At 37.5% G+C, this 26,230-nt stretch overlaps 1 protein-coding gene across 2 annotated transcripts in view; it reads right to left on the bottom strand.

The window, feature by feature from the left end:
- Nucleotides 1-6,367: 6,367 nt before the first annotated feature.
- LOC128666172 (vitamin D 25-hydroxylase) overlaps nt 6,368-26,230 on the bottom strand; it is a 34,789-nt gene continuing 14,926 nt past the window's right edge. For both annotated transcript variants that reach the window (XM_053720624.1, XM_053720623.1), the window contains exons 3-5: nt 16,958-17,590; nt 9,348-9,677; nt 6,368-7,360 (exon numbers count right to left, since the gene is read on the bottom strand). In XM_053720624.1, coding sequence (XP_053576599.1) covers nt 7,185-7,360; nt 9,348-9,677; nt 16,958-17,590 — 1,139 coding nt within the window. In that variant the 3' untranslated portion in view covers nt 6,368-7,184. The remainder of the gene's footprint in view (nt 7,361-9,347; nt 9,678-16,957; nt 17,591-26,230) is intronic.

The raw sequence follows: 26,230 nt of genomic DNA on the forward strand, positions 1-26,230 counted from the left end.
AGAGAATATGTATAGGATTATGGATCCAAACAAGGATTTAGGGCTTTGAGCCCAGTGCTGAATTAAGCACTACTAAAGTAAATTAATTGGGGTTAAGAAATATACACTTTGTTTACATATATTCAAACACATACATTTAAAAACACAGCTGGTAATACTAGATAAAAAGGGGGGGGGGGGAATCACTTCCAATATTTAAATGATGGTCTAGTAGCCAACTGCTATATTAAAAAGACTGAGTGAGCTATGAGAGATGATGGGTTAGCTAGATGTCAATATAAGGGAACACACAGGCATACAATATGTAATCACACAGGTCTATGCGCTCAAGGGCGACCTCCTTCCTGCGTACTGCTGTGATTTAACACAGTCAGCAGATTTCTAGCTGTGTCCCTAATTCTTATGACAGACATTCATAGCAATCAATATTTAGAGCTTGAAACTTAAGTAAATACTCCTCATTGGGTTTATCAAATTCATATATTAGAGCAGCACAGCCCCCTTAGCGTATATAATATCAAACAGGTTAATTGGTTATTCAATCTCCAACTACTATAATCACGCTTACAGACTGTATATTGCTACTACATCAAATATAACATTATATCAATTGTATCTAATGTATCAAACGTTCAGAACTATCTTAAGTTCAAGTTAGTATAATCATAACCACACATTCACGTCTCATAGCGCTGCCCACCGACGCGTTTCGTCACTGTGCGTAACTTCGTCAGGGGTAAGGGGCGGTCTCAGTCATCTTTCCTACATTTATAGGCATATGTTGTCATAGCAATCTTCTCCGATTGGCAGCAGTGTTTACTGCCTGGCGTCAACATAGAGTAATCTGTCGGCATTGAATGCTAATATCATAGAACATATTCATTGTGTCCTCTAATATCTGTTAGATTACATTACGGAACATTATCTATTATGTTCTTAAGGTCATTCTTGATTAAGTAATCTTTAACAGGTATTCGTTTCTTAATCAAGGTATATTATTTTAGCAGTAAAGGATGTTATTTCTCCTTCATAGTATGCAAAAGTATGTGCAAATTAGGCAAATAAAATATGTTCTGTATTTCATACTGATGTCATTTTAGGTGCTAAGTCCTTAATGACTATCAATAAAGTCTATACTGATAACGTTCTTGAAATATTGTGAGCCAGATTACTTAATCAAGAATGACATTAAGAACATAATAGATAATGTTCCGTAATGTAATCTGACAGATATTAGGACACAATGAATATGTTCTATGATATTAGCATTCAATGCCGACAGATTACTCTATGTTGACGCCAGGCAATAAACACTGCTGCCAATCAGAGATGATTGCTTTGGCAACATATGCCTATAAATGTAGGAAAGATTACTGAGACTGCCCCAAAGTCACGCACAGTGACGAAACGCGTTGGTGGGCGGAGCTATGGGGCCATGCTGCTCTAATATATGAATTTGATACGCCCAATGATGAGTATTTACTTAAGTTTCAAGCTCTAAATATTGATTGCTATGAATGTTTGTCATAAGTATTAGGGACACAGCTAGAAATCGGCTGACTTTGTTATATCACAGCAGTATGCAGGATGGAGGTCGCCCTTGAGCGCATAGACCTGTGTGATTACATATTGTATGCCTGTGTGTTCCCTTATATTGACATCTAGCTAACCCATCATCTCTCATAGCTCATGCAGTCTTTTTAATATAGCAGTTGGCTACTAGACCATCATTTAAATAGTGGAAGTGATTTTTCCCCCTATTATGTAGTATTACCAGCTGTGTTTTTAAATGTATGTGTTGCATATATGTAAATAAAATGTATATTTCTTAACCCCAATTAATTTACTAGAAAAGAGAATCTCAGAAACCAATAGTGATCTGGATTAATCGGAATGTGACGATAAGCGTCCTGTAAGTCTGTTGCAGACATGAAATGACCGTGCTAAACAAAAGGCAGAATAGTCCTTATAGTCACCATCTTGAAAGTTTGGACCCTTACAAAACAATTCAAAAACTTCAAATCCAGAACTGGTCTGAATCAAATCTTTCTTTCTTTCTATAAATAGATTTGAATGAAAACCCAGACCCTGTTCCTGAAGCAGAACTGGTGTAATCACCCCTGAAAGCTCCAGATCTGAAACATACTTCAGAAAAGCCTGAGCTTTCACAGGATTTATTGGAACATGAGAGAGAAAGAATATTCTCACAGGAGGTCTTATTCTGAAACCTTTTCAATACCCTTGAGAGACAATGCTCTGAATCCACTGATTCTGAACAGAATCTGCTCAAATGTTTTGAAATATTTTCAATTTGCCCCCCACCAGTTGAATTGGATTGAGGACGCACCTTCATGCAGTCTTAGGGGCTGGCTTTGGCTTCTTACAAGGCTTGGATTTATTGAACAAAAAGATTAAGCGCCACAGGTGATTACCCTTAAGCTTTATACATGAGGCCTCCTAGCTGGCCTCAGATTAACTGTCAGATAATAGGGAATATGTATAAAGCGCCTCAAACGGCTGGGTAATATCTGGACCAATGTGCTGACCAGACACTTATCTAGTTAAAAAGCCCTTAAAAAGTCAAGTTTAAAAGCCCATTAAAAGGAATTGACAGTAAAAATCTTAATTTATTACAAATAGCATAAAAACATATAAGCAAATAATAATAATAATAATAATAATAATATATAAGATCCGGATCTAGTGAGTCTCCAAATATTGCAATAATTGTCCAGAAATGTGATATGGATAAAGTCCAAAGAGTGCCTGGTTAAAAGTCACAAAGAATTTATCCTCCAGGTGTTGGCGATAGTAGAATTAAAGTGATGAAGATGATGGTGAAATCAAATAATGGTAGAATCAAAAATTGTAGAAGGTGTGTAGAAAAAATGTAGAGAACATGTGAAAAAATTACATTTAAAAATATGAAGAGTAAACCAAATAAGTGACCTATATATATATATATATATATATATATATATATATATATATATATATATATATATATATATATATATATATATATATATATATATGTATAAAAACCAAAAAAATTAAAAAATTAAAAAATCATACACGTGTTGAAAAGTGATTGAAAAAAGGAAAAAAAGAGAAGAAAAAAGCAAAAAATTGTAAAAAAATCAGTGAGACCAAAAAACATACACAGAATTTTCCAAAGGTGATTCTAGTATTTGTTGTGTCTGTAAATCCTATTTGGACCCTTACAAAACAATTCAAACACTTCAGATCCAGAACTGGTCTGAATCAATCTTTCTTTCTATAAATAGATTTGAATGAAAACCCAGACCCTGTTCCTGAAGCAGAACTGGTGTAATCACCCCTGAAAGCTCCAGATCTGAAACATACTTCAGAAAAGCCTGAGCTTTCACAGGATTTATTGGAACATGAGAGAGAAAGAATCTTCTCACAGGAGGTCTTATTCTGAAACCTTTTCAATACCCTTGAGAGACAATGCTCTGAATCCACTGATTCTGAACAGAATCTGCCCAAATGTTTTGAAATATTTTCAATTTGCCCCCCACCAGTTGAATTGGATTGAGGACGCACCTTCATGCAGTCTTAGGGGCTGGCTTTGGCTTCTTACAAGGCTTGGATTTATGCCAACTTGAAGATGGCTTCCAATTGTAACCAGAGTCCTTAGGGCAAGGAGTGGTTTTCTGTTCTCTATTCTGACGAAAGGAACAAAACCGATTAGAAGATTTAAAATTTACCCTTAGACTTTTTATCTTGGGGCAAAAAAAACTCCCTTCCCCCCAGTGATAGTGGAAATAATAGAATCCAACTGAGAACCAAATAAATTATTACTCTGGAAAGATATAGTAATCTAGATTTAGAAACCATAGCAGCATTTCATGATTTAAGCCATACGGCTCTTCTAGCTCGAATAGCTAAAGACATAGATTTAACATAAATCTTGATGATATCAAAAATAGCATCACAGATAAAATGATTAGCATATTGAAGCAAACGAACAATGCTAGACAAATCAGAATCTGTTTCCTGATGTGCTAAGCTATTTAACCAAAAAGTTGATGCAGCCAGCCATAGAAATGGCAGTCCTTGACAATATAGCCAGAATGTAAATAAGCTTTCCTTAGATAAGATTCAATCTTCCTATCTAAAGGATCCTTAAAAGCAGTACTATCTTCCATAGGAATAGTAGTACATTTGGCAAGAGTAGAAATAGCCCCATCAACTTTTTCCCAAAACTCCAAATTAGCCACTGGTAAAGGATATAACTTCTTAAACCTAGAATAAGGATTAAAAGAAGCACCAGGCTTAGACCATTCCTTAGCAGTCACATCAGAAACCGCATCTGGAACAGGAAAAAACCTCAGGAGTAATCACAGAAGGTTTAAAAACAGAATTTAAACGTTTACTGGTTTTGTTATCAAGAGGATCAGACTCCTTAATACCCAAAGTAACCAATACTTCTTTCAATAAAGAACGAATATATTCAATCTTAAAAAGATGTCTGAAGTAGGATCTTCTGAACCAGAGAGATCCTCTTCAGAGGAGGATATTTCAGTATGTTGTTGGTCATCACAAATTTCATCAGTTTTATGAGAAATTGAAAAGACCTTTTACATTTATTAGAAGGTGGAATAGCAGTCATAGCCGCCTGTATTGCATCATCAATATAATTTTTCATATCAACAGGGATATCATGTACATTAGATGTTAAGGGAACAGGTGCTGTACTAGTACTAATAAAAACATTATCGGCATGCAAAAGCTTATCATGACAACAGTTACATAATATAGCCGGAGATATAATCTCAGCTTGCTTACAACAGATATACTTAGCTTTGGTAGAACTGTGTTCAGGCAGCATGGTTCCTACAGTAGCTTCCGAGACAGGATCAGACAGACATCTTGCAAAATGTAAAAGTAAAAAAAAAAACAACATTTAAACAAAATATCCAATTTCCTCATATAGCAGTTTCAGGAATGGGAAAAAGTGCATATGCTAAATAAGCAGAAAAGCAAACAGCATAGCCCTCTAGAATATAAAGAGAGCAGGGAGCAAAAAGTAAGTGGGGTAATACAACCAAAAAATATTTTGGAACCAAGTATGACGCACAACGCAAAGTGAAAATGTTTTGGCGCCAAACATCCGGAAATAATTTGCGCCCAAAAAAGTTTGCGCCAAAAATGACGCAATAAATAACAGCATTTTGCCCTCTCGCGAGCCTAGATTTGCCCGCAAAAATTTATGGAAAATACAAGTTAAATTGGAATTTTTTTTTTAATAAACTTACTAAAACATGATTCTCATACTGAAACTGTTAGACTGTAAAGGGAAATACACATAGATCTGACTCATGGCAAATATAAGTAAATACATATATTTAAAACTTTATATTAAATACATAAAGCGCCAAACATAGCTGAGAGTGTCTTAAATAATGATACATACTTACCGAAGACACCCATCCACATATAACAGATAGCCAAACCAGTACTGAAACATATCAGCAGAGGTAATGATATAAGAGTATATCGTCGATCTGAAAAGGGAAGAAGGAGATGAATCTCTACGACCAAGAACAGAGAACCCTTGAAAAGATTTCCCATGAGTTAAACCATAAAAATCAACAGGCAATACTCTCTTCACGTCCCTCTGACAAACACTGTACTCTGAGAGGAATTGGGCTTCAGAATGCTTAGAAGCGCTTATCATAGAAGAAATCATAAAATTAAACTTACTTCACCACCTCCATAGGAGGTAAAACTTAAGTATGTGTGTGGTGGGAGGTGTATTTATAGGCATTTTGAGGTTTGGGAAACTTTGCCTCCTCCTGGTAGGAATGTATATCCCATACTTTAATTAGCTCATGGACTCTTGCTATTTACATGAAAGAAATATTGTCCAGTCTAAGGCCTGATGTATACAATATCAATGAATCATCTTTATTACTGCCGCTGATCCTCCGTCCGTCTATTTTCAAGCACTTTTTTTGAGGTCACGTTCTTCTAATATCCAATCGTTCGCAGGCCCAGCTGGAGCCTTTCGATGATATGATTACACCCCTCACAAGTATAACTATTTTCTGCCACTACAGTTGGTTGAAGGTAGAAATCCTCAGAGATAATTGCGTAGGGAGCGGGTGGGACTGCTCTCTACGTCATATCACACAAAGCAGGAAGAGAGGGGGAGAAGTAAGCTTCTGTTGTCAGGTAAGAGTAATATATACATTTTTAAAATGATGGGGCAAATATAAAAAATTAAAAGTTAGTGATTAACAATAATGATCATTAAGGAATACATTGAGCTATTCAGAATAGTTAACATTTACCACCACTTTAAAATAACCAGATTCAATCAAAATGAATAATAGACAAGTGTAGCATCTTTTGTAAGTAATCATTTTAATGTGAAGAAAAAAAAAGTTATCAGTTTTCAAATATTATTTATGCGTCATATTATTAGTACATATAAATATGAATAAAATATCAAAAATAATATATAAAAATATACAAATGCAATATATATTTGGAGAGATAGTTAGTTTTCAATTAGACACGAAAACTTCCAGCTTTTTTTTTAATGCATTTAAAAACATAAAAAAAAACTTTTACATTAAAAAGTAATATTTTTTTTAAAAAAAAGCTTTGCTGAAATGCTGAAGGGCGACATTCCTAGCACCATTTATAAAAGTAAATTATTGCTGTGTCTCTGCATACTACTGGCATTGATAATATAAACATCAGTGTTTCCCTAGGACATAGTTAATGGGCACACCACCCAGCTAAAATTTAAGCCAATAATAAGCTAAAATTAGCTAATACTAAAAATGGTCAATGGTTCTTGCACAAATTACCATTAATTCAATTTATATTAAATGATGCAATTAAATTTGTGCTTTGGATAGCTTACATATATATTTAAAAATAACAAAAAATGTGTTATAATATTGCTAAGTATTACTGCCCCCACCTGATATATTTTGGTCATATAATATAGCTTATTGCTTTGGTGTTGTCCTACTGAAATACACCCTTGTCACAAAAGAGATCATACACATTTTTAAATTTCACTCAGGCTTTTAAAAGATTCTATATATTTGTATAGACAATAACAAAAACATATAAAGTTGAATGCACCTTCCGCTAATCCTGGTTTAAGTTCTTCAGTAAAATTAAAATGTCTTTCAATGACCCTAGCGTCTCTCAGCACAGATTAGGTATGGATGTGGTTGCAAGGTCATGCCGAGTTTTGGTTTGAGATTCGGAACAAACCCATGTGGAAAATGCAGGTGAAATTGCTGGAGTAGAGCGGTGAAGAAAAGGAACATTTCCATACGGGCGAGCTGTTCACCAAGACAATGTCTTCTTCCTACACGTAGAACAGAGATACATAAATATTAAAAACACACAATTCTATTAAAAATAACAATGCACACTGGTTAGCCATCAAAACAAATTCATTTTAATATCTTTACTAACAAAAATCATTGTTAGTGTACGTCTAAAAACTTGCCTACATAGTTCTAAAGATCATTTTATTCCCCCAATGATTTTGTAGTATTGAAACTACAAGATGCTTCTATGAGACATGCCATTTAAAGACTTTTCAAGAAGTTAAATTAAACCTAAAAATACCATAAACAATTTGAAAAAAATGTTCACATTCAACCTTAACTGCATAGGGTTAGGACACTCCGGCTGAAAATAGCGACTCTAGAAATGTGTGCGCACTTCAACGTACCAGTAGATAACAAAAATGTGTATGGTAGTTTTTTGTGCCACACAGAAATAGAATTGACACTTTGGGATTTTTTCCCTTTGAGGCATATTTGGAAATCACTTCATTTATTTATTTTTTTGCCTTCTTTTGGATCAGCAGTAACAGGAATCTGTGAATGATTGAACCTGATGGACTTTTTTCAGCCTTTATTACTATGTAATTAAGTATTAGGTAGGGAATTCCACTAATATACAAAATGGTACTTTACAGGATGGATTTGATTTCAATCACAATTTAATTCACTAGTCAGCAAGAATTATTTAAATGTTTTTTTTTAAATAATAACTTCATATTATTTTTCCAGTTATATCAGACCATTACTGTTATATATCATTAGATATGCAGAGATAGGGCATTGACATGACTGAAATTATTGGCAGGTGAACTATATCCAGTTTAATAGGTTAATCATTGATATTTTATCAACCTTTCAGCTGTACTTTATTGGAAGAAGAAAAATAATAACAATTTACATAGTTTTATTTATTTATTTAAATAAAGAAAAAAAAATAGCCATTACTTGAATAATAATTTAAATAAAACAATATTAAATTTAATTTTCAATGCTTGCCCCTCCCTCCTCACACTTAGGTACTTGTGAAGATCTATTCTACTCTAGACAATCTTCTATTCAGTGAGCTTCTTTAAACTTAGTATGGGTTGAGAATATTATTATATATATGTGTGTGTGTGTGTGTGTGTGTTTGTGTGTATATATATATATATATATATATATATATATATGTTATGTGTGTATGTATACATACACACACATATATATATATATATATATATATATATATATATATATATGTGTATGTATATGTGTATGTATACATACACATACATATAACATATATATATATATATATATATATATATATATATACACACACATATACATATACCACACACACACACATTTTATATATATATATATATATATATATATATATATATATATATACACACATACATACATACATATATATACATACATACACACACACATATACATACATACATATATATACACATACATACACACACACTATGTACTGTATATATATATATATATATATATATATATATTTCCAATTTACTTCTCTTACCTAATTTGCTTAGTTCTCTTGGTATCCATTATTGAAAAGCATATGTAGGTAGGCCCCAGTAGAGCATTGCTTTCCATCAACAAAGGATACAAAGAGAATGGAGCAAATTTGATAATAGAAGTAAATCTGAAAATTGTATGCTATTTCTGAAACCCAAAAGTATTTATTAAGTCCAGCCCTGAAAATATCAGACAATTCTCCTCTGAACAAGGGATATGGCAACCACAGAAAATAGCTTCGGCTTTCTGTGGGCCTTGTCAGTGAGGTGCAGCCATATTCCTCTAGGCACATTGGACAGGGGGTCTACGTCTAGTTTCCCCATTAATATTTTATACTATGTCATTATGATTTAAGAGTCTGGGGCACTACATTATTTCATCTTTTTTTCATGGTCATTGCAACATCAAGGTAATTACATCAAGAATTTAAACAAAGAACTGGATGACTAAAATAATAGTTCTTACCTAATGAAAAAGGAACAAATGCTTCTTTCTTAACAAATTGGCCGCTAGCATCCAAGAACCGTTCAGGATAAAATACTTCAGGGTCACTCCAATATTTTTCATCAAAATGGACTGAATAAAGATTTGTTATGACCGTTGTACCTTCTGGGATTGAATATCCACGTACAACAGTGTCTCTTGAAGTAGCATGGAAGATTCCTAAAGGGGCGATGTTGCAAAAACGTAGTATTTCGTGTAACACTGCTTCTGTATATGGCATTCTGGATCTCTCTTCCAATGTTGGCACTCTGTTTGGTCCAGCGACCATGTCTATTTCTTTGTGAACTTGACCTGTTATATATATATATATATATATATATATATATGTAAAAAAAAAAAAAACACAACAAAAAAACAATGTTTTTAGTGCTGAAGAAATTTAGCAATTTTATATTTTTGAATTTGCATTAAATAACTGAACTATAAATATATTTCTAAGCAGCCTATAGTTTCCCCAATTAGCCTTAGACTTGATAATTAGATGCATTGATAAACTAAAATTCACTGATGCTTCACATTTCCTAATTAATTATTTATAGTTGGAAAATGTTCATTTATAAAATTATCAGAACATACATTTTAGAGAGTACCAAATTAGCCTAAGTACTGTTTTAAGTGAAATTTACAAACCTACTGTATTTTAAAAGCAAAATGTAATTTAAAGGGTTATTAGATCACTAAAATGTGTTATGTAATTTTAGCACTAGCAGCCCTGCAGTGCTATGTGTTTAAACCCATAAAGGGGTTATACATAGTTCTAAGAAGTACAGAGCACTGCTGAACCTGAACAGATACAGCTGGTGAGCCACTTAGCAGACACACATGAACTAACGTTGCCTAACTGTGAAAAACATGTCTGAATCCACTGAGATAAGAGGCAGCCTTCAAAGGCTTAGGAATAAGTATATGAGCCTACCTAGGTATAGCTTTCAACAAAGAATAAGAGAAAGCAAATTTGATAAAGGAATTGGAAAGTTGTTTAAAATTACATGTCCTATCTGAATAATGAATGTTTCATTTTGACTAGACTGTCCCTTTAGCATGTGGTTATCATTTATTAACTAATTTTAAAAAAAAAATAAAAAAAATTAATAATAATAATAGATGATGAACATATCAACAAATTTGAACGTGAAAAACAAAATGTATGCTTATCTGATAAATGTATTTCTTTCCAGGAATGGAGAGTCTACAACTTCAATCCAATTACTAGTGGGATATTCAACTCCTCAGCCGAAGGGAAATGGAAAAAGATAACACAAAGGTATAGGAGGTGCCTGAGGTTTATAAAAAAAAAACTGCAGTCTTAAATATAAATAAGGGCGGGTCGTGGACTCTCCATGCCTGGAAATAAATAAAATTTATCAGGTAAGCACAAATTTTGTTTCATTTCCTATGGCATGGAGAATCCACAACTTCATTCCAATTACTAGTGGGAACCAATACCCAATGACACAGAATGAAAGGGAGGGAGAACAAGACAGGCGAACCTAGACAGAAGGCACCACCGCTTGAAGAACTTTTCTCCCAAAGGAAGCCTCAGCCGAGGCAAAAGTATAAAATTTGTAGAATTTGGAAAAGTTATGCAAAGAGGACCATGTAGCTGCCTTGCAAATCTGTTCCACAAAAGCTTTATTTTTTAAAGCCCAGGAAGAAGAGACAGCCCTAGTCGAATGAGCTGTAATTCTCTCAGGAGGCTGTTGTCCGGCTATATCATAAGCTAACCTGATAACACTTCTCAACCAAAAAGAGAAAGAGTAGTAGAAGTGGTCTTCTGACCCTTACCAGAAAAAGCGACGAACAGTGCAGGTGATTGCAGAAAATCTTAAGTAGCTTGAAGGTAAAATTTTAGAGAACGCACAACATCCAGGTTATGCAAGAGGCGTTCCTTCGTAGAAGAAGGATTAGGACAAAAGGAAGGAACAATCATTTCCTGATTGATATTGCGATCCAATACCACCTTGGGAAGAAATCCCAACTTAGTACGAAGGATCGCCTTATCCACATTAAAAAAATAAGATAAGGGGTATCACACTGCAGAGCCGAATGCTCGGAAACTCTGCGACTAGAACAAATAGCAAAAAGAAACAAGACTTTCCAAGATAACTTAACATCAACCGAATGCATTGGCTCAAACATAGCCTGCTGCAAAACTATAAGAACAAGGCTCCAAGGAAGAGCAACAGGTTTAAACACAGGCCTGATTCTGACCAATGCCTGAACAAAAGATTGAACATCTGGCAGATCTGCCAGACGTTTGTGCAAAAGAATAGACAGTGCAGAAATCTGACCCTTCAGAGTGCTGACTGACAAACCTTTATCCAGGCCCTCCTGAAGAAAAGCCAAAATTCAGGGTACCCTTACCCTGCTCCAAGAGAAACCCTTCGATTCACACCAATAAAAAAGGTATTTACGCCATACCTTGTGGTAAATCTTACGAGTTAAAGGCTTACGAGCCTGAAGCATGGTATGAATGACCTTAGAGAATCCACGCCTAGCCAAGCAGTCAACTTCAGAGAATCCAGATTTGGGTCGAGGAAAGGACCCTGAAGTAAAAGGTCCTTCCTCAGAGACAACCTCCAAGGAGGAAGAAATGATATCTTTACCAGATACGCGAACCAGATCCTGCGAGGCCAGGCAGAAGCTATTAGAATCACTGACAACATCTCCTGTTTTTGATACGAGCGATGACTCGTGCAAAGAGAGCAAACATGTATGCTATACTGAAGATCCAAGGAACCGCCAGAGCATCTATCAGAGCGGCTTGAGGATCTCTTGATCTTGAACCATACTTTGGAAGATTGGCGTTTTGATGCAATGCCATCAGATCCAACTCCAAAATCACCCACCTGAGGGTAATCATTGCAAATACCTCCGGATGGAGAGCCCACTCCCCGGGATGAAAAGTCTGCCTGCTCAGAAAATCCGCTTCCCAGTTTTTCACCCCTGGAATGTAGATGGCAACTCCCTGGTGGTTGATGTAAGCCATTGAGGTGATGTTGTCCAATTGGAATCTGATAAACTAGACCAAGGATAGTTGAGGCAAAGCTGTCAAGGCATTGCAGATTGCTCTCAACTCTAAGATGTTTATGGGAAGAGAAGACTCCTCCCGAGCCCAAAGGCCCTGAGCTTTTGAAGAGACCCAAACTGCGTCCGTGGTCACAATCACCCAAGCAAGTCTCAGGAAGCATGTACCCCGAGACAGATGGTCCTGTAAAATCCGCCACAAGAGACTGTTTCTTGTTAGGGCATCCAGATCTATCCTCTGCGAAAAATCCGAGTGGTCTCCGTTCCATTGATTGAGCATGCATAGTTGCAGAGGTCTCAGATGGAACCGAGCAAAAGGAATGATGTCCATAGACGCAACCATCAGACCAATCACTCCATGCATTGAGATACTGCTGGGCAGCTAGAAGACTAAAATGAAAGGCAAGAAGTTTGGCTTTTCTGACATCCATCAGATTGTTTTTTATGTATATAGAATCTATAATTGTTTCCCCAAGAAGCAAACCCTTACTAGGGAACTCTTTTCTAGATTCACTTTCCACCCGTGGGAACATAGAATAGACAACAACATCTCGGTATGAGATCTTGCTAGATGAAAAGATGATTCTTGAACTAGAATGTCCAGAAATGCAAACCTCAGAAACTGGTAATTTTTTGAATGGGAACATGAACATACAAGTCTTTCAGATCTATGGTCATCATGAACTGACCGTCTTGGACCAAGGGAAGAATGGAACGAATAGTTTCCATTTTGAAGGACGGAACCTTGAGGAATTTGAGACACTTTACGTCTAGGGTGGGACTGAAAGTTCCCTCCTTTTTGGGAACCACAAAAAGATTTGAATAGAATCCTTGACCCTGTTCCTCTACGGGAACAGGAACAATTACTCCCAGGGAAGATATGTCCTTTACATAGTTTAAGAAGGCTTCTCTCTTTACATGGTTTGCAGATAACCGTGACAGGATAAACCTCCCAGAATCCTATTCTGTAACCCTGGGATACAATGTCCACAGCCCAAAAATCTGGGACATCACGTATCCAAGCCTGTCGAAAAAAAAAGAGAAGCCTGCCCCCCGCTTGATCCAAGACTGGATTGGGGTTGTTCCCTTCATGCTAATTTAGATTCAGAGGAAGGCTTCTTGGCTTGCTTCCCCTTATTCCAAGGCGGACTGGACCTCCATGAGATCCTGGATTGTTCCTCCTCTTCCAAGCCGGAAGACTTCTGTCCTTTGAAGTTACAAAAGAAACGAAAATTAGAATTCTGGTGACCCTTAGGTCTATTTTTCTTGTTTTGAGGTAGGAAAGATACCTTTCCACCCATAATTTTAGAAATGATCTCAGCCAGACCAGGACCAAATAATGTCTTGCCTTTATAAAGGTAAAGACAGAAGTTTGGAATTGGATGTTACATCTGCAGACCAAGACTTTAACCACAGAGTTTTGCGAGCTAGAACAGCTAGACTAGAAATCTTGGCTCCCAGTCTAACCACTTACATGTTGGCATCACAGATAAAAGTATTGGCCAACTTAATTGCCTTGATCCTATCCTATATCTAATCTATAGTGGTCTCTTCTGAAATTAGGTCAGACAAGGCATTGCATCAATAAGATGCTGCCCCTGCAACTCTAGCAATACTTGTCATAGGTTGCCACTGTAATCCCTGATGAATGTACATCTTTCTTACGTAAGCCTCTAGCTTCTTATCCATGAGATCCTTGAAAGAACAACTATCCTCAACCTTGGGCACTGTACGCCACAAGTCACGTATAGAGTCAGCAACAGGAAACATTTTTTTAAAAACAGGGGACGGGGGAAAAGGAATCCCTGTTTTTTCCCCCCATTCCTGAGCTATTATTTCTGACATACGGTCTGGAACTGGAAACACTTCCACAAATGAAGGTACATCATATACTCTATTAAGGTCTTTTTTGGGTTCTCAGCGACAGAAGAGTCTTCTAAAGTAGCAAGGACCTCCTTTAAAAGTAACCAGAGAGGTTCTAGCTTAAATCTAAAATTAACCTCCTCTGAATCTGTAGAATTTCCCACTACAGAGTCAGAGGCTGAGATATCTCCCTCAGAAGCTACAGAGGTATCCTCTTCATCAGACAAATGAGAGAGATATTGACTAACGCAGTCTTAGCGGAGTCAGAACTCTTGCTTAGAAATAAATTCTTAGATTTCCTCTCTCTTCCCAGCAACTGGGAAAGCTGGTAAAGCAGCACTAACAGCAGACGTAATCTGGCAGCAAAATCTCTCAGTAAATAAACACCCCCAGGAGTAAATTGATAGGGACCACAGGGCACTGCATGTGAAACAGCTTGGGACGTTTGAAGAGAAAGATGAGGCATATTATGAACAACATTTTCCTGAGAAACACATGGCTCAGAAGGGTTAATCGTATCTCTAGACATTAAGGTTTTAGATAAGCATGAGGAACAAAATTCCACAGGAGGAACAATCTGAGTCTCCAAGCAAAGTAAACATTTTTCACAAGAAAAAGGTAAATTTTCATCTGTGTCCATAACTACAGATTTAATTCCCACAAAATAAAATATGTAACTCCCTTCTCTCAGTACATTATATTAAATTTGCCATATATATATATAATTCCCAGTAAAGCCAGTAAAGTCAGAAATCCGGGTAATCCTAGGATTACCCAAGCAACTGTGGGTAAAGCCTGATATATGATCGTAAATCCCATCAGACTGATCGAGTCACTGCATCAAACATATTTGATGCATTGTAATTCCCCCATATTCACTTTCTTTTTTTTTGCCTCCATCACCCCAGATGGAGGCAAAAAAAAAAAGAAAGTGAATATGGGGGAATTACAATGCCAGAGGATCGGTGGGGCAAAATTATTTTTTATTTTTTTTATTTTTTTATAATATAGTGTAGATGGGGGAATTACAGTACATCAGGCTTTACCCACAGCCACTTGGGTAATTCTAGCATCACATTACCTGGATTTCTCACTTTACCAGTAATAGTACATACGTATACACACACACACAAACTAAAAAAAAAAATAATCACATCTCTAGTAATAATAGACCATGTTTAAATCCAGCTTGCTTTTTTTTTTTTTTAAACATACATTCTCTTTTAAAAGGGACATAAACCCCACATTTTTTCTTTCATGATTCAGATAAAAATACAATTTTAAACAACTTTCCAATGTACTTCTATTATCAAAGTTCTTGTAATCCTTTGTTAAAAAGCAGGAAGGTAAGTTCAGGAGTGTGCACGTGACAGCAGCACTAGATGGCAGCAGTTTTATAACAATGTTAGACATTGGCAAGAGCACTAGATGGCAGCAGTTTTATAACAATATTATACATTAGCAAGAGCACTAGATGGCAGTAGTTTTATAACAATGTTATACATTAGCAAGATCAATAAATGGCAGCAGTTTTATAACAATGTTATACATTAGCAAGAGCACTAGATGGCAGCAGTTTTATAACAATGTTATACATTAGCAGGAGCACTAGATGGCAGCAGTTTTATAACAATGTTATACATTAGCAGGAGCACTAGATGGCAGCAGCTTTATAACAATGTTATACATTAGCAAGAGCACTAAATGGAAGCAGCTTTATAACAATGTTATACATTAGCAAGAGCACTAGATGGCAGCAGTTTTATAACAATGTTATACATTAGCAGGAGCACTAGATGGCAGCAGTTTTATAACAATGTTATACATTAGCAAGAGCACTAGATGGCAGCAGTTTTATAACAATGTGATACATTAGCAGGAGCACTAGATGGCAGCAGTTTTATGACACTGTTATACATTAGCAGGAGCACTAGATGGCAGCAGTTTTATAACAATGTTATACATTAGCAAGAGCACTAGATGGCAGCAGTTTTATAACAATGTGATACATTAGCAGGAGCACTAGATGGCAGCAGTTTTATAACAATGTGATACATTAGCAGGAGCACTAGATGGCAGCAGTTTTATAACAATGTTATACATTAGCAAGAGCACTAGATGGCAGCAGTTTTATAACAATGTGATACATTAGCAGGAGCACTAGATGGCAGCAGTTTTATAACAATGTGATACATTAGCAGGAGCACTAGATGGCAGCAGTTTTATAACAATGTTATACATTAGCAAGAGCACTAGATGGCAGCAGTTTTATAACAATGTGATACATTGGCAAGAGCACTAGATGGCAGCAGTTTTATAATAATGTTATACATTAGCAAGAGCCCTAGATGGCAGCAGTTTTATAACGGTTATACATTGGCAAGAGCACTAGATGGCAACACTATTTCCTGTCATGAAGTGCTCTAGGCATGTGCACGCTACCTATCTAAATATCTCTTAACCAAAGAATAACAAAAACAATGCAAATTTGATAATGGAAGTAAATTGGTAACTTTTTTAAAGTTTATTCTCTGTCTAAATAAAAAAATTAAAACATTTGTGTAGAACATTTTGTTATTTTCCATAGATTTCAAAATACAACTTTGTAACATCATCATAAAGATCTGCAGAGATCTCTAACAATTTATCAAGTCACGATATACTCTGAATAACTGACTCACCTTGTATGTTCGGGTAAAGGGCCATAAACAAAATTGCCCATCTTAAAACATTAGTAGTGGTTTCAGTCCCAGCAATAATGAGTTCCCCAACTGAGAAAATCAAATTCTCTGTAGAGTAGGTGGAATCTGGGTCACCCTCACTTCTCTCCATCTCATCCAGGTAAGCATCAATAAAATGACGGGGCGATTGTGGCTTTCTATTTTCAGAGAACCGTTCAATAATTTTGAGAAGAAAGTCATATACCTCTGAGGCATTTCTGAAAAGGTGCTGGTGCTTCCCAAAAGGAACAAGGCCAATTAAAGGGAATGCATTGTATAGAAAGACCCAAGCACTTGTAGCTAGTTCAATATTTTCACTGAATATTTCAATCATGTGTAAAAAATCATTGTCGTCATATCTAAAACGCTCTCCAAATATTATAAGATTGGAGACATTGGAGACAGCTATGGTTATTAAATGTTTAGGATCAAATGCTTTTCCCTTGTAAGTATCAACTGAGTCAATGAAAAATAAAGATTCTTCTGAAATTTTGTTTTCAAAAGACTTCTGACCATACCCGAAAGTCCGAAAACAACTCACAGCTAATTTCCGATGCTCTGTCCAACAACGACCATATTTTGCATTGAGAAGACCTGGAAAACAGAAAAAATGGTAACTTCTAATATGGTACTTTATTATATTTTTGCGGCAAACTAAGTGGAGATAAATGATAGAACTTGGGGACCAAAAATATATATTTTTTTGTAGGCCAAAATAATTTTTAGTAACGGAAGGAGGAGAAAAGCAATTCGGTGCATGATGTGTGAGTATGATCATGTATGTTCCTTGCAGAACACACAACAATTGTCTATAACACAATTTAACTCACAGTTGTATCACATAAAAAAAAAAAACTATACTTACAGCAGGCAATTATGGGCATTGTACATAGAAGGGGAGCTCTGTAAATTTTTGCATGTTTTTTTATTAAATAAACTCGATTAGGAAAAAAAAAAAATTCCATAAATTAAACACAATTAACCATAGGGTGAAATATATATATATATATATATATATATATATATATATATATATATATATATATATCTGACTAAATATGTTTTACTTTGTGCAGTGTGAGGGGGACAGTGACTAATAGGTATCCTGTGCCTGCTGAGAATCCTGTGTCTACCGTACCAGTGACAGCCTTCCTCAAACCAGCTGTGCCTGCTGTACCTATCTAATATCCTGTGACAGTCTCACCAACAGTACCCGCTAGTATCCTGTGTCTACCGTACCAGTGACAGCCTTCCTCAAACCAGCTGTGCCTGCTGTACCTATCTAATATCCTGTGACAGTCTCACCAACAGTACCCGCTAGTATCTTGTGTCTATCGTACCAGTGACAGCCTTCCTCAAACCAGCTGTGCCTTCTGTATCTATCTGGTAACCCGTGACAGTCTCACCAACACCAGCCTATCAGTGTTGGAAGACAGGAAACAAGCCATAGGATACTTGCCACTACAAGGAAGGATTTTCTACTTACCTCACGCGACACTTACCTCATACAGATTGAGGTAAAGGAGAGTAAGTAGAACCCCTTGAGGGGACAGTGTGATCCGCCACCTTGGGATTTCCACCTTTTTCTCCTTTTTTGGTCACAACAGTATCACATATGGACTCTAACTGCATGCACACTCTTGTGGTTTTTCTTTGTTAAATTGCCTGTACTAACTGTATGTACTGCGATACTTTTTTGTCATCTGTGGTGTTCTACTAATATTAATATTATTTGCCATATTAATTTCTCTATATATTATACAGATAGCTGCAGGTGTTTTATATTAGCAACATTATTTTATATCAGCTACATAATTGTAAATATTACTACTGTTAACTCTGTGATAGCTTTATATGTATCTGGGTTTTTCCCCTAATATCAATTAGCAGTGCATTATTGTAACACTTTGTACTTTATGTGTCTTATTATAGATATTGTAACTAGCTCCTTACACTAAGCGCCTCTATATTTTACCTTCTCTTGGATTTATATTTTTTGGGCTCTATTAGTTTTGTGGGGTTTGGGGATCCCACTTTTCTAATAAGTAATTTTGGGGCTGCATAGTGAGCTAACTATACTTCATTTATAATTATAATATTCCTACTCAATATTTACCTTCAGATAATACATTAGCAATACCTATACTTGCGCCGGTGTCACAATCTTTCTCTTTGTCTCATATATATATATATATATATATATATATATATATATATATATATATATATATATATATATATATATATATATATATATATATATATATATATAAAATAAAAAAAAGTTTATTTTTTTTTATTTTTATTTAAAGATATAAAATCTATAGATAGTTTTGTATTTAACATATATTAAAATCCAAAAGGTTATTCATCCTGAAAAACAAAAATGTATGCTTACCTGATAAATTTCTCTCTTTCCAGACATGGAGAGTCCACAACATCATTCCGATTACTAGAGGGATATTCAACTCCTGGCCAGCAGGAGGAAAAGAGCACCCCAGCAAAGCTATTAAGGGTTACTGCCTTACCCATAACCCCCAGTCATTCAGCCAAAGCAAATGGAAAGGAAGAAACACAAGGGTGAAAAGGTGCCTGAAGTTTACATAAAAAAACTGCCGAATTATAATTAAGAAGGTGGGGTCGTGTACTCTTCATGTCTGGAAAGAAAGAAATTTATCAGGTAAGCATAAACTTTGTTTTTTTCCCTATGACATGGAGAGTCCACAACGTCATTCCAAGTACTAGTGGGAACCAATACCCAAGCTAGAGGACACAGAATGAACATAGGAGAAAAAAGGGCAGGAGGACCTAAACAGAAGGCACCACCGCTTGAAGAACCCTGTCTCCCAAAAGAAGCCTTTTGGAAAAAGTATGCAGAGAGGACCACGTTGCCGCCTTGCAAATCTGTTCCACAGAAGCTTCATTTTTGAAAGCCCAAGACGAGGATACAGCCCTAGTGGAATGAGCCATAATTCTCTCAGGAGGCTGCTGTCCAGCAGTCTCATAGGCCAAACAAATCAAACTTCACAACCAGAGAGACAGAGTAGTAGAAGTGGCCTTCTGACCCTTACGTTTACCAGAGAAAACAACAAACAGGGCAGAAGATTGCCTAAAATCTTTAGTAGCTTGTAAGTAAAACTTTAGAGCCCGCACAACATCCAAGTTATGCAAAAGATGTTGTTATTGAGAAGATTAGGACAAAGAAAAGGAACAATTCCCTGATTAAATGTTTCGATCCTATACTACCTTAGGAAGAAACCCCAAATTTAGTACGAAGGACCGCCTTATCAGCATGTAAAATAAGGGTGAATCACACTGCAGAGTTGAAAGCTCAGACACTCTGCGAGCAGAAGAAATGGCCACAAGAAACAAAACCTTCCAGGATAACAGTTTTATATCAACAACATGCATAGGCTCAAACGGAGCATGCTGTAAAACCTTAAGAACTAAAGACTCCATGGAGGAGCAACAGGTTTAAACATAGGTCTGGTTCTAATCAAGGCCTGTACAAAGGCTTGAACATCTGGTAGATGAGCCAGACGTTCGTGCAAAAGGATAGATAATGCTGAAATCTGACCCTTTAGAGAAACCTTATCCAGTCCATCATGAAGAAAAGACAAAATCCGGTGAATCCTCATCTGACTCTAGGAGAACCCCTTAGAATCACACCAATAAAGATATTTACACCATATATTATGGTAAATCCTGCGAGTAACCTGCTTCCAAGCTTGAATCATAGTATCAATGAAATCTTCAGAAAAAAAAAAAACATGCTTAGACAGAACTAGGTGTTCAACCTCCACGCAGTTAGCTTCAGAGAATCTAGTTTTAGATGGAGGAAAGGTCCCTGAAGTAGAAAATCCTTCCTCAGAGGTAACCTCCAAGGAGGTAGAGAAGACATCCTCACCAGATCAGCAAACCATATCCTGCAAGGCCATGCAGGAGCTATTAGGATCACTGATGCTCTCTCCTGTTTGATACGAGCAATGACTCGTGAAAGGGGAGCAAACGGAGGAAAGATATGCCAGAGAAAACCTCCAAGGAACTGCTAGAGCATCCATCAGAAAAGCCTGGAGGATCTCTTGACCTTGAACCATACTTTGGAACCTTGGCGTTTTGGCATGACGCCATCAGATCCAACTCTGGAAACCCCCCCCCCGCACTTGAGGGTTATCTGAGAGAACACTTCCGGATGGAGAGCCCACTCCCCGGGATGAAAAGTCTGTCTGCTCAGAAAATCTGCCTCCCAATTGTCCACTCCTGGAATGTGGATGGCAGATAGACAATTGTGTGCTTCCGCCCACAGCAGAATTAGAGTCACCTCCCTCATGGCTAAGGAACTCCGAGTTCCTCCCTGGTGGTTGATGTAAGCCACTGAGGTGACGTTGTCCAATTTAAATCTTATAAACCGGACCAACGCCAGTTGAGGCCACGCTAATAGGGCATTGAAGATAGCTCTCAACTCCAAAATGTTTATGGGAAGAGAGGACTTATCCCAAGACCACAGGCCCTGAGCCTTTAGAGGACCCCAAACAGCTCTTCAGCCCGACAGGCTTGCGCCCATAGTCACAATTTCCCACGAAGGTCTCAGAAAGCAAATGCTTCAAGACAGATGTTCCGGTGACACCCACCACAAGAGAGAATATATTGTTAGAGGGTCCAGATTTATCCTCTGTGATAAATGATCAAATGATCTCCGTTCCATTGACTGAACATACAAAGTTGCAGCGGTCGTAGATGGAACAGATTAAAAGGAATGATGTCCATGGATGCCACCATCAGACCAATCACCTCCATGCATTAAGTCACAGATGGATGAAAGGGAGACAGAGAAAGGCAGGAAGCAAGAATTTTGGTTTTTCTGACCTCCGTCAGGAAAATCTTCATGGACTGGGAATCTATTATAGTCCCTAGGAAACACACTTTGGTAGATGGAAAAAAAAAGGAGCACTATTTTCCAAATTCACCTTCCACCCGTGGGAACATAGAAAAGACAACAGCATCTCTGTATGAGATTGGACTAGTTGAAAAGATGACACCTCAAGAAAGATATCATCTAGATAAGATGCCACAGCAATTCCCTGGGATCTGATCACAGCCAATAGCGCCCCCAGAACCTTTGTGAAGGAGGAGCCGTGGTCAGACCAAATGGAAGTGCAACAAATTGGAAGTGCTTGTCCAAAAAGGCAAACCTCAGATACTGATGGTGTTCCCTGTGATGGGAACATGAAGGTATGCGTCTTTCAGGTCTATGGTCGTCCTGTACCAAAGGAAGAATGGAACGAATAGTTTCTATCTTGAAGGACGAAACCCTGAGGAATTTGTTTAAACACTTGAGGTCAAAAATTTGCCTAAAAGTTCCCTCCTTTTTGGGAACCACAAATATATTTGAGTAGAATCCTAGACCCTGTTCTGCTAGAGGGACAGGAACAATAACTCCCAGAGATATTAGGTCTTTTACACAGTGTAAGAGGCCTTCCTTCTTTATTTGGTTTTGAGTCTTGACAGAAGAAATCTGCCCCTGGGAGGACAAGACTTAAAACCCATTCTTTAACCCCGAGATACTATGTCCACCGCCCAAGGGTCTGGGACATTGTGTATCCAAGCTTAACGAAAAAGAGAAAGCCTGCCCCCACGTAAACCACACAGGAATTGGTGGCGGATCCTTCATGCTGATTTAGATTCAGCAGAAAGCTTCTTGTTTTGTTTTCCCTTATTCCAGGGCTGGTTGGATTTCCAAGAAGATCTGGATTGATCTTCTTTAGATGAGGAGTCAAACGATAATCGGAATCTTCTGATCCGAAAGAGGTGCACAATGGTGTAATAGGAAAGGTGATGATGAACGAGATCCAGCAGCAATCTTAGTCGTATCCGTGGAGATAGAGACCTATAGCAACGGGGAATAGAAGAGGCGCCACATAGGGTAATAACGTAGAGAACATGGCTGCTTATGTGTCAGAGCCCCCCTCCAGAAAACTACTCACATAAGAGGCGCCTATCCGAGCAGTACGGGACTAAGGAGTCGCCCGAAAGACTCAGGTGAGACGCCCAGACACCAACGTTAGAGAGCGCGGAAGGATACAGCAGTCACCGGCACAACATGTTCTCGGAGGGTCAGGGGATCACAGGCTCTCGGCCAACCTGAATAGCACAGGCTACAATGGGTCAGTATTGCAGACCAATAAGAACGGAGCAAGTAGTAATAATAAAAAGTGTGAATTTTTTTTGGACACACTAGAACAGCAACACGTTTCTCAGCATATAAAATTTCTGTTTTATCAGGCTGTGAGTTAAAAATGAACTACTTGCTCTATATAAAGAAACTTTTGGCCAATAAGCTCATGGTGTCATTGCACACCCACTATTATGTCATACTATCTCTGACGTTGGTGACTAGGCGTCTCACCCGAGTCTTTCGGGCGACTCCTCAGTCCCGTACTGCTAGGATAGGCACTCCGATTTTGCCACCTCTTATGTGAGTAGTTTTCTGGAGGGGGGCTCTGACACATAAGCAGGCTTGTTCTCTACGTTATTACCATATGTGGCGCCTCTTCTATTCCCCATTGCTTTAGATGAGAAGGACTTTTGTCCCTTAAAGTTAAGAAAATTAGAAGTCTGACAACCTCTAGGTCTGTTCTTCTTGTCCTGAGGTAGGAAAGATCCCTTTCCACCTGTAATCTCTGAAATGATCTCTACCAGACCAGGTTCAAACAGAGTCTTTCCCTTGTAAGGCAAAGCCAAAAACTTGGCCTTAGAAAAGACATCAGCCAACCAATATTTTAACCACAAAGCCCTACGAGCTAGAGTTGTGAAGCTAGACATCTTAGCTCCCCGGCAAATTATCTGCATATTGGGATCACAGATAAAAGTGTTGGCCAATTTAAGAGCTTTGATCATATCCTGGATCTCCTCTACTGTAGTTTCCTCTGTAATAAGTTAAGATAAAGCATTGCACCAATAAGATGCAGCACCTGCAACCATAGCAATACTCGCTGCTGGTTGCCACTGTAACCCTTGATAGACACATCTTTTTAAAATAAGCCTCTAGCTTTTTGTCCATTGGATCCTTAAAAGAGCAACTATTCTCAATAGGAATGGTAGTTCTCTTAGCAAGAGTAGAAATAGCTCCTTCTACTTTAGGAACAGTGGGCCATGAGTCACGAATAGAGAGTCAGCCACAGGAAACATTTTCTTAAAAACAGGTGAAGGAGAAAAAGGAACCCCTGGTTTGTTCCATTCCTGAGCAATAATTTCAGACATCTTTCTTGGTACAGGAAAAAACTCCTCAGAAGATGGTGAATCATAGACTCTATCCAATTTTGAGGACTTTGCAGGGTTGATAACAACCACCGGTTTAGAGTTGTCCAAAGTAGCTAGAACCTCCTTCAAAAGTAATCTGAGGTGCTCAAGCTTAAATCTAAAATAAACTTATTCAGATTTTGAAGATTTTTCTGCTAAAGTGTTAAGAGTCTGAAATCTCACCTTCAGAAGCTACTGAAGTATTCTCATCATCAGACATCTGAGCAAGAGTGGCTAATGCAGTTCTAGAATCAGAAACCTTAGCATTAGGCAAGTGTTTAGATTTTCTCTTACGCTTACACAATGAAGGGAAAAATGACAAAGCCGCTGTTTACTGCAGAAGAAACCTGAGCGGCAAACTCCCCAGGTAAGCAAACACCCCCAGGTGAATGAGAGGACACAGAAGGCATAGTATTAGAAACATCAAAGGTTTGGGATGTTTGAGAAGAAAGCTAAGGCATATCACGCACAGCATTATCCTAAGAGACAGACTCAGAAGGGAGTAATTTATCTTTAAATTTAAAAAAAAATTTCCAAGCAGGAGGAACAAAGTTGCAATGGCAAGACAACCTGAGCCTCTAAACATAAAAGGCATTTATCCATAGGTACAGACAGTTCCAATTCTGAATCCATAATCACAAATATCACTTAACTATTTTTAAACTTTTATTTAAAAAAAGAGACAATAATAAAAAATATTAAGTGATGCAACCTCAGATTGCCTGACGTTCCTACCAGACAGATATAACCCCCAATAGCAATTGGAAGAGTTAATCTCCTGATTATCTCCTCCAACGAAAAGAACTCCTCAAGAAAACTAGCTGTTTATGAGAAGCTACAAAGCCGACACTGACCAGCTACGCAGATTAATTCACAAGCTCCATTCCGATAAACCGGAAGTACGGGCGACACGTGGGTGGGTCCGAAAATACTGCGTCACCAAGTGTGCGGAAAAAAAAGCAAAATTTATGCTTACCTGATAAATTTCTTTCTCTTGTGGTGATTTCCAGTCCACGGGTTCATCCATTACTTGTGGGATATTCTCCTTCCCAACAGGAAGTTACAAGAGGACACCCACAGCAGAGCTGTCTATATATCTCCTCCCCTAACCCCCACCTCCAGTCATTCGACCGAAGACAAGTAAGAAAAAGGAGAAACTATAGGGTGCAGTGGTGACTGTAGTTTTAAAAATAAAAACACCTAAAGTGACAGGGCGGGCCGTGGACTGGATACACCACAAGAGAAAGAAATTTATCAGGTAAGCATAAATTTTGTTTTCTCTTGTAAGGTGTATCCAGTCCACGGGTTCATCCATTACTTGTGGGATACCAATACCAAAGCTTTAGGACACAGATGAAGGGAGGGACAAGGCAGGAACTTAAACGGAAGGCACCACTGCCTGTAAGACCTTTCTCCCACAAATAGCCTCCGAGGAAGCAAAAGTATCAAATTTGTAGAATTTAGAAAAAGTATGAAGCGGAGACCAAGTCGCCGCCTTACAAATCTGTACAACAGAGGCCTCATGTTTAAAAGCCCATGTGGAAGCACTAGTAGAATGAGCTGTAATTCTTTCAGGAGGCTGCTGGCCAGCAGTCTCATAAGCTAAACGGATTATGATTCTCAGCCAAAAAGAAAGAGAAGTTGCGGAAGCCTTTTGGCCTCTCCTCTTTCCAGAATAGACAACAAACAATGCAGATGTTTGACGAAAATCCTTAGTAGCTTGCAAATAAAACTTTAAAAGCACGAACCACGTCATGATTGTGTAACAGACGTTCCTTCTTTGAAGAAGGATTAGGACGCTGAGACGGAACAACAATCTCCTGATTGATATTCTTATTAGATACCACCTTAGGAAGAAATCCAGGTTTGGTACGCAAAACTACCTTATCTGCATGGAAGATCAGATAAGGGTAATCACATTGTAAGGCAGATAAC

Source organism: Bombina bombina, chromosome 7 (genome assembly GCF_027579735.1).
Source record: "Bombina bombina isolate aBomBom1 chromosome 7, aBomBom1.pri, whole genome shotgun sequence".
Taxonomy (NCBI): domain Eukaryota; kingdom Metazoa; phylum Chordata; class Amphibia; order Anura; family Bombinatoridae; genus Bombina; species Bombina bombina.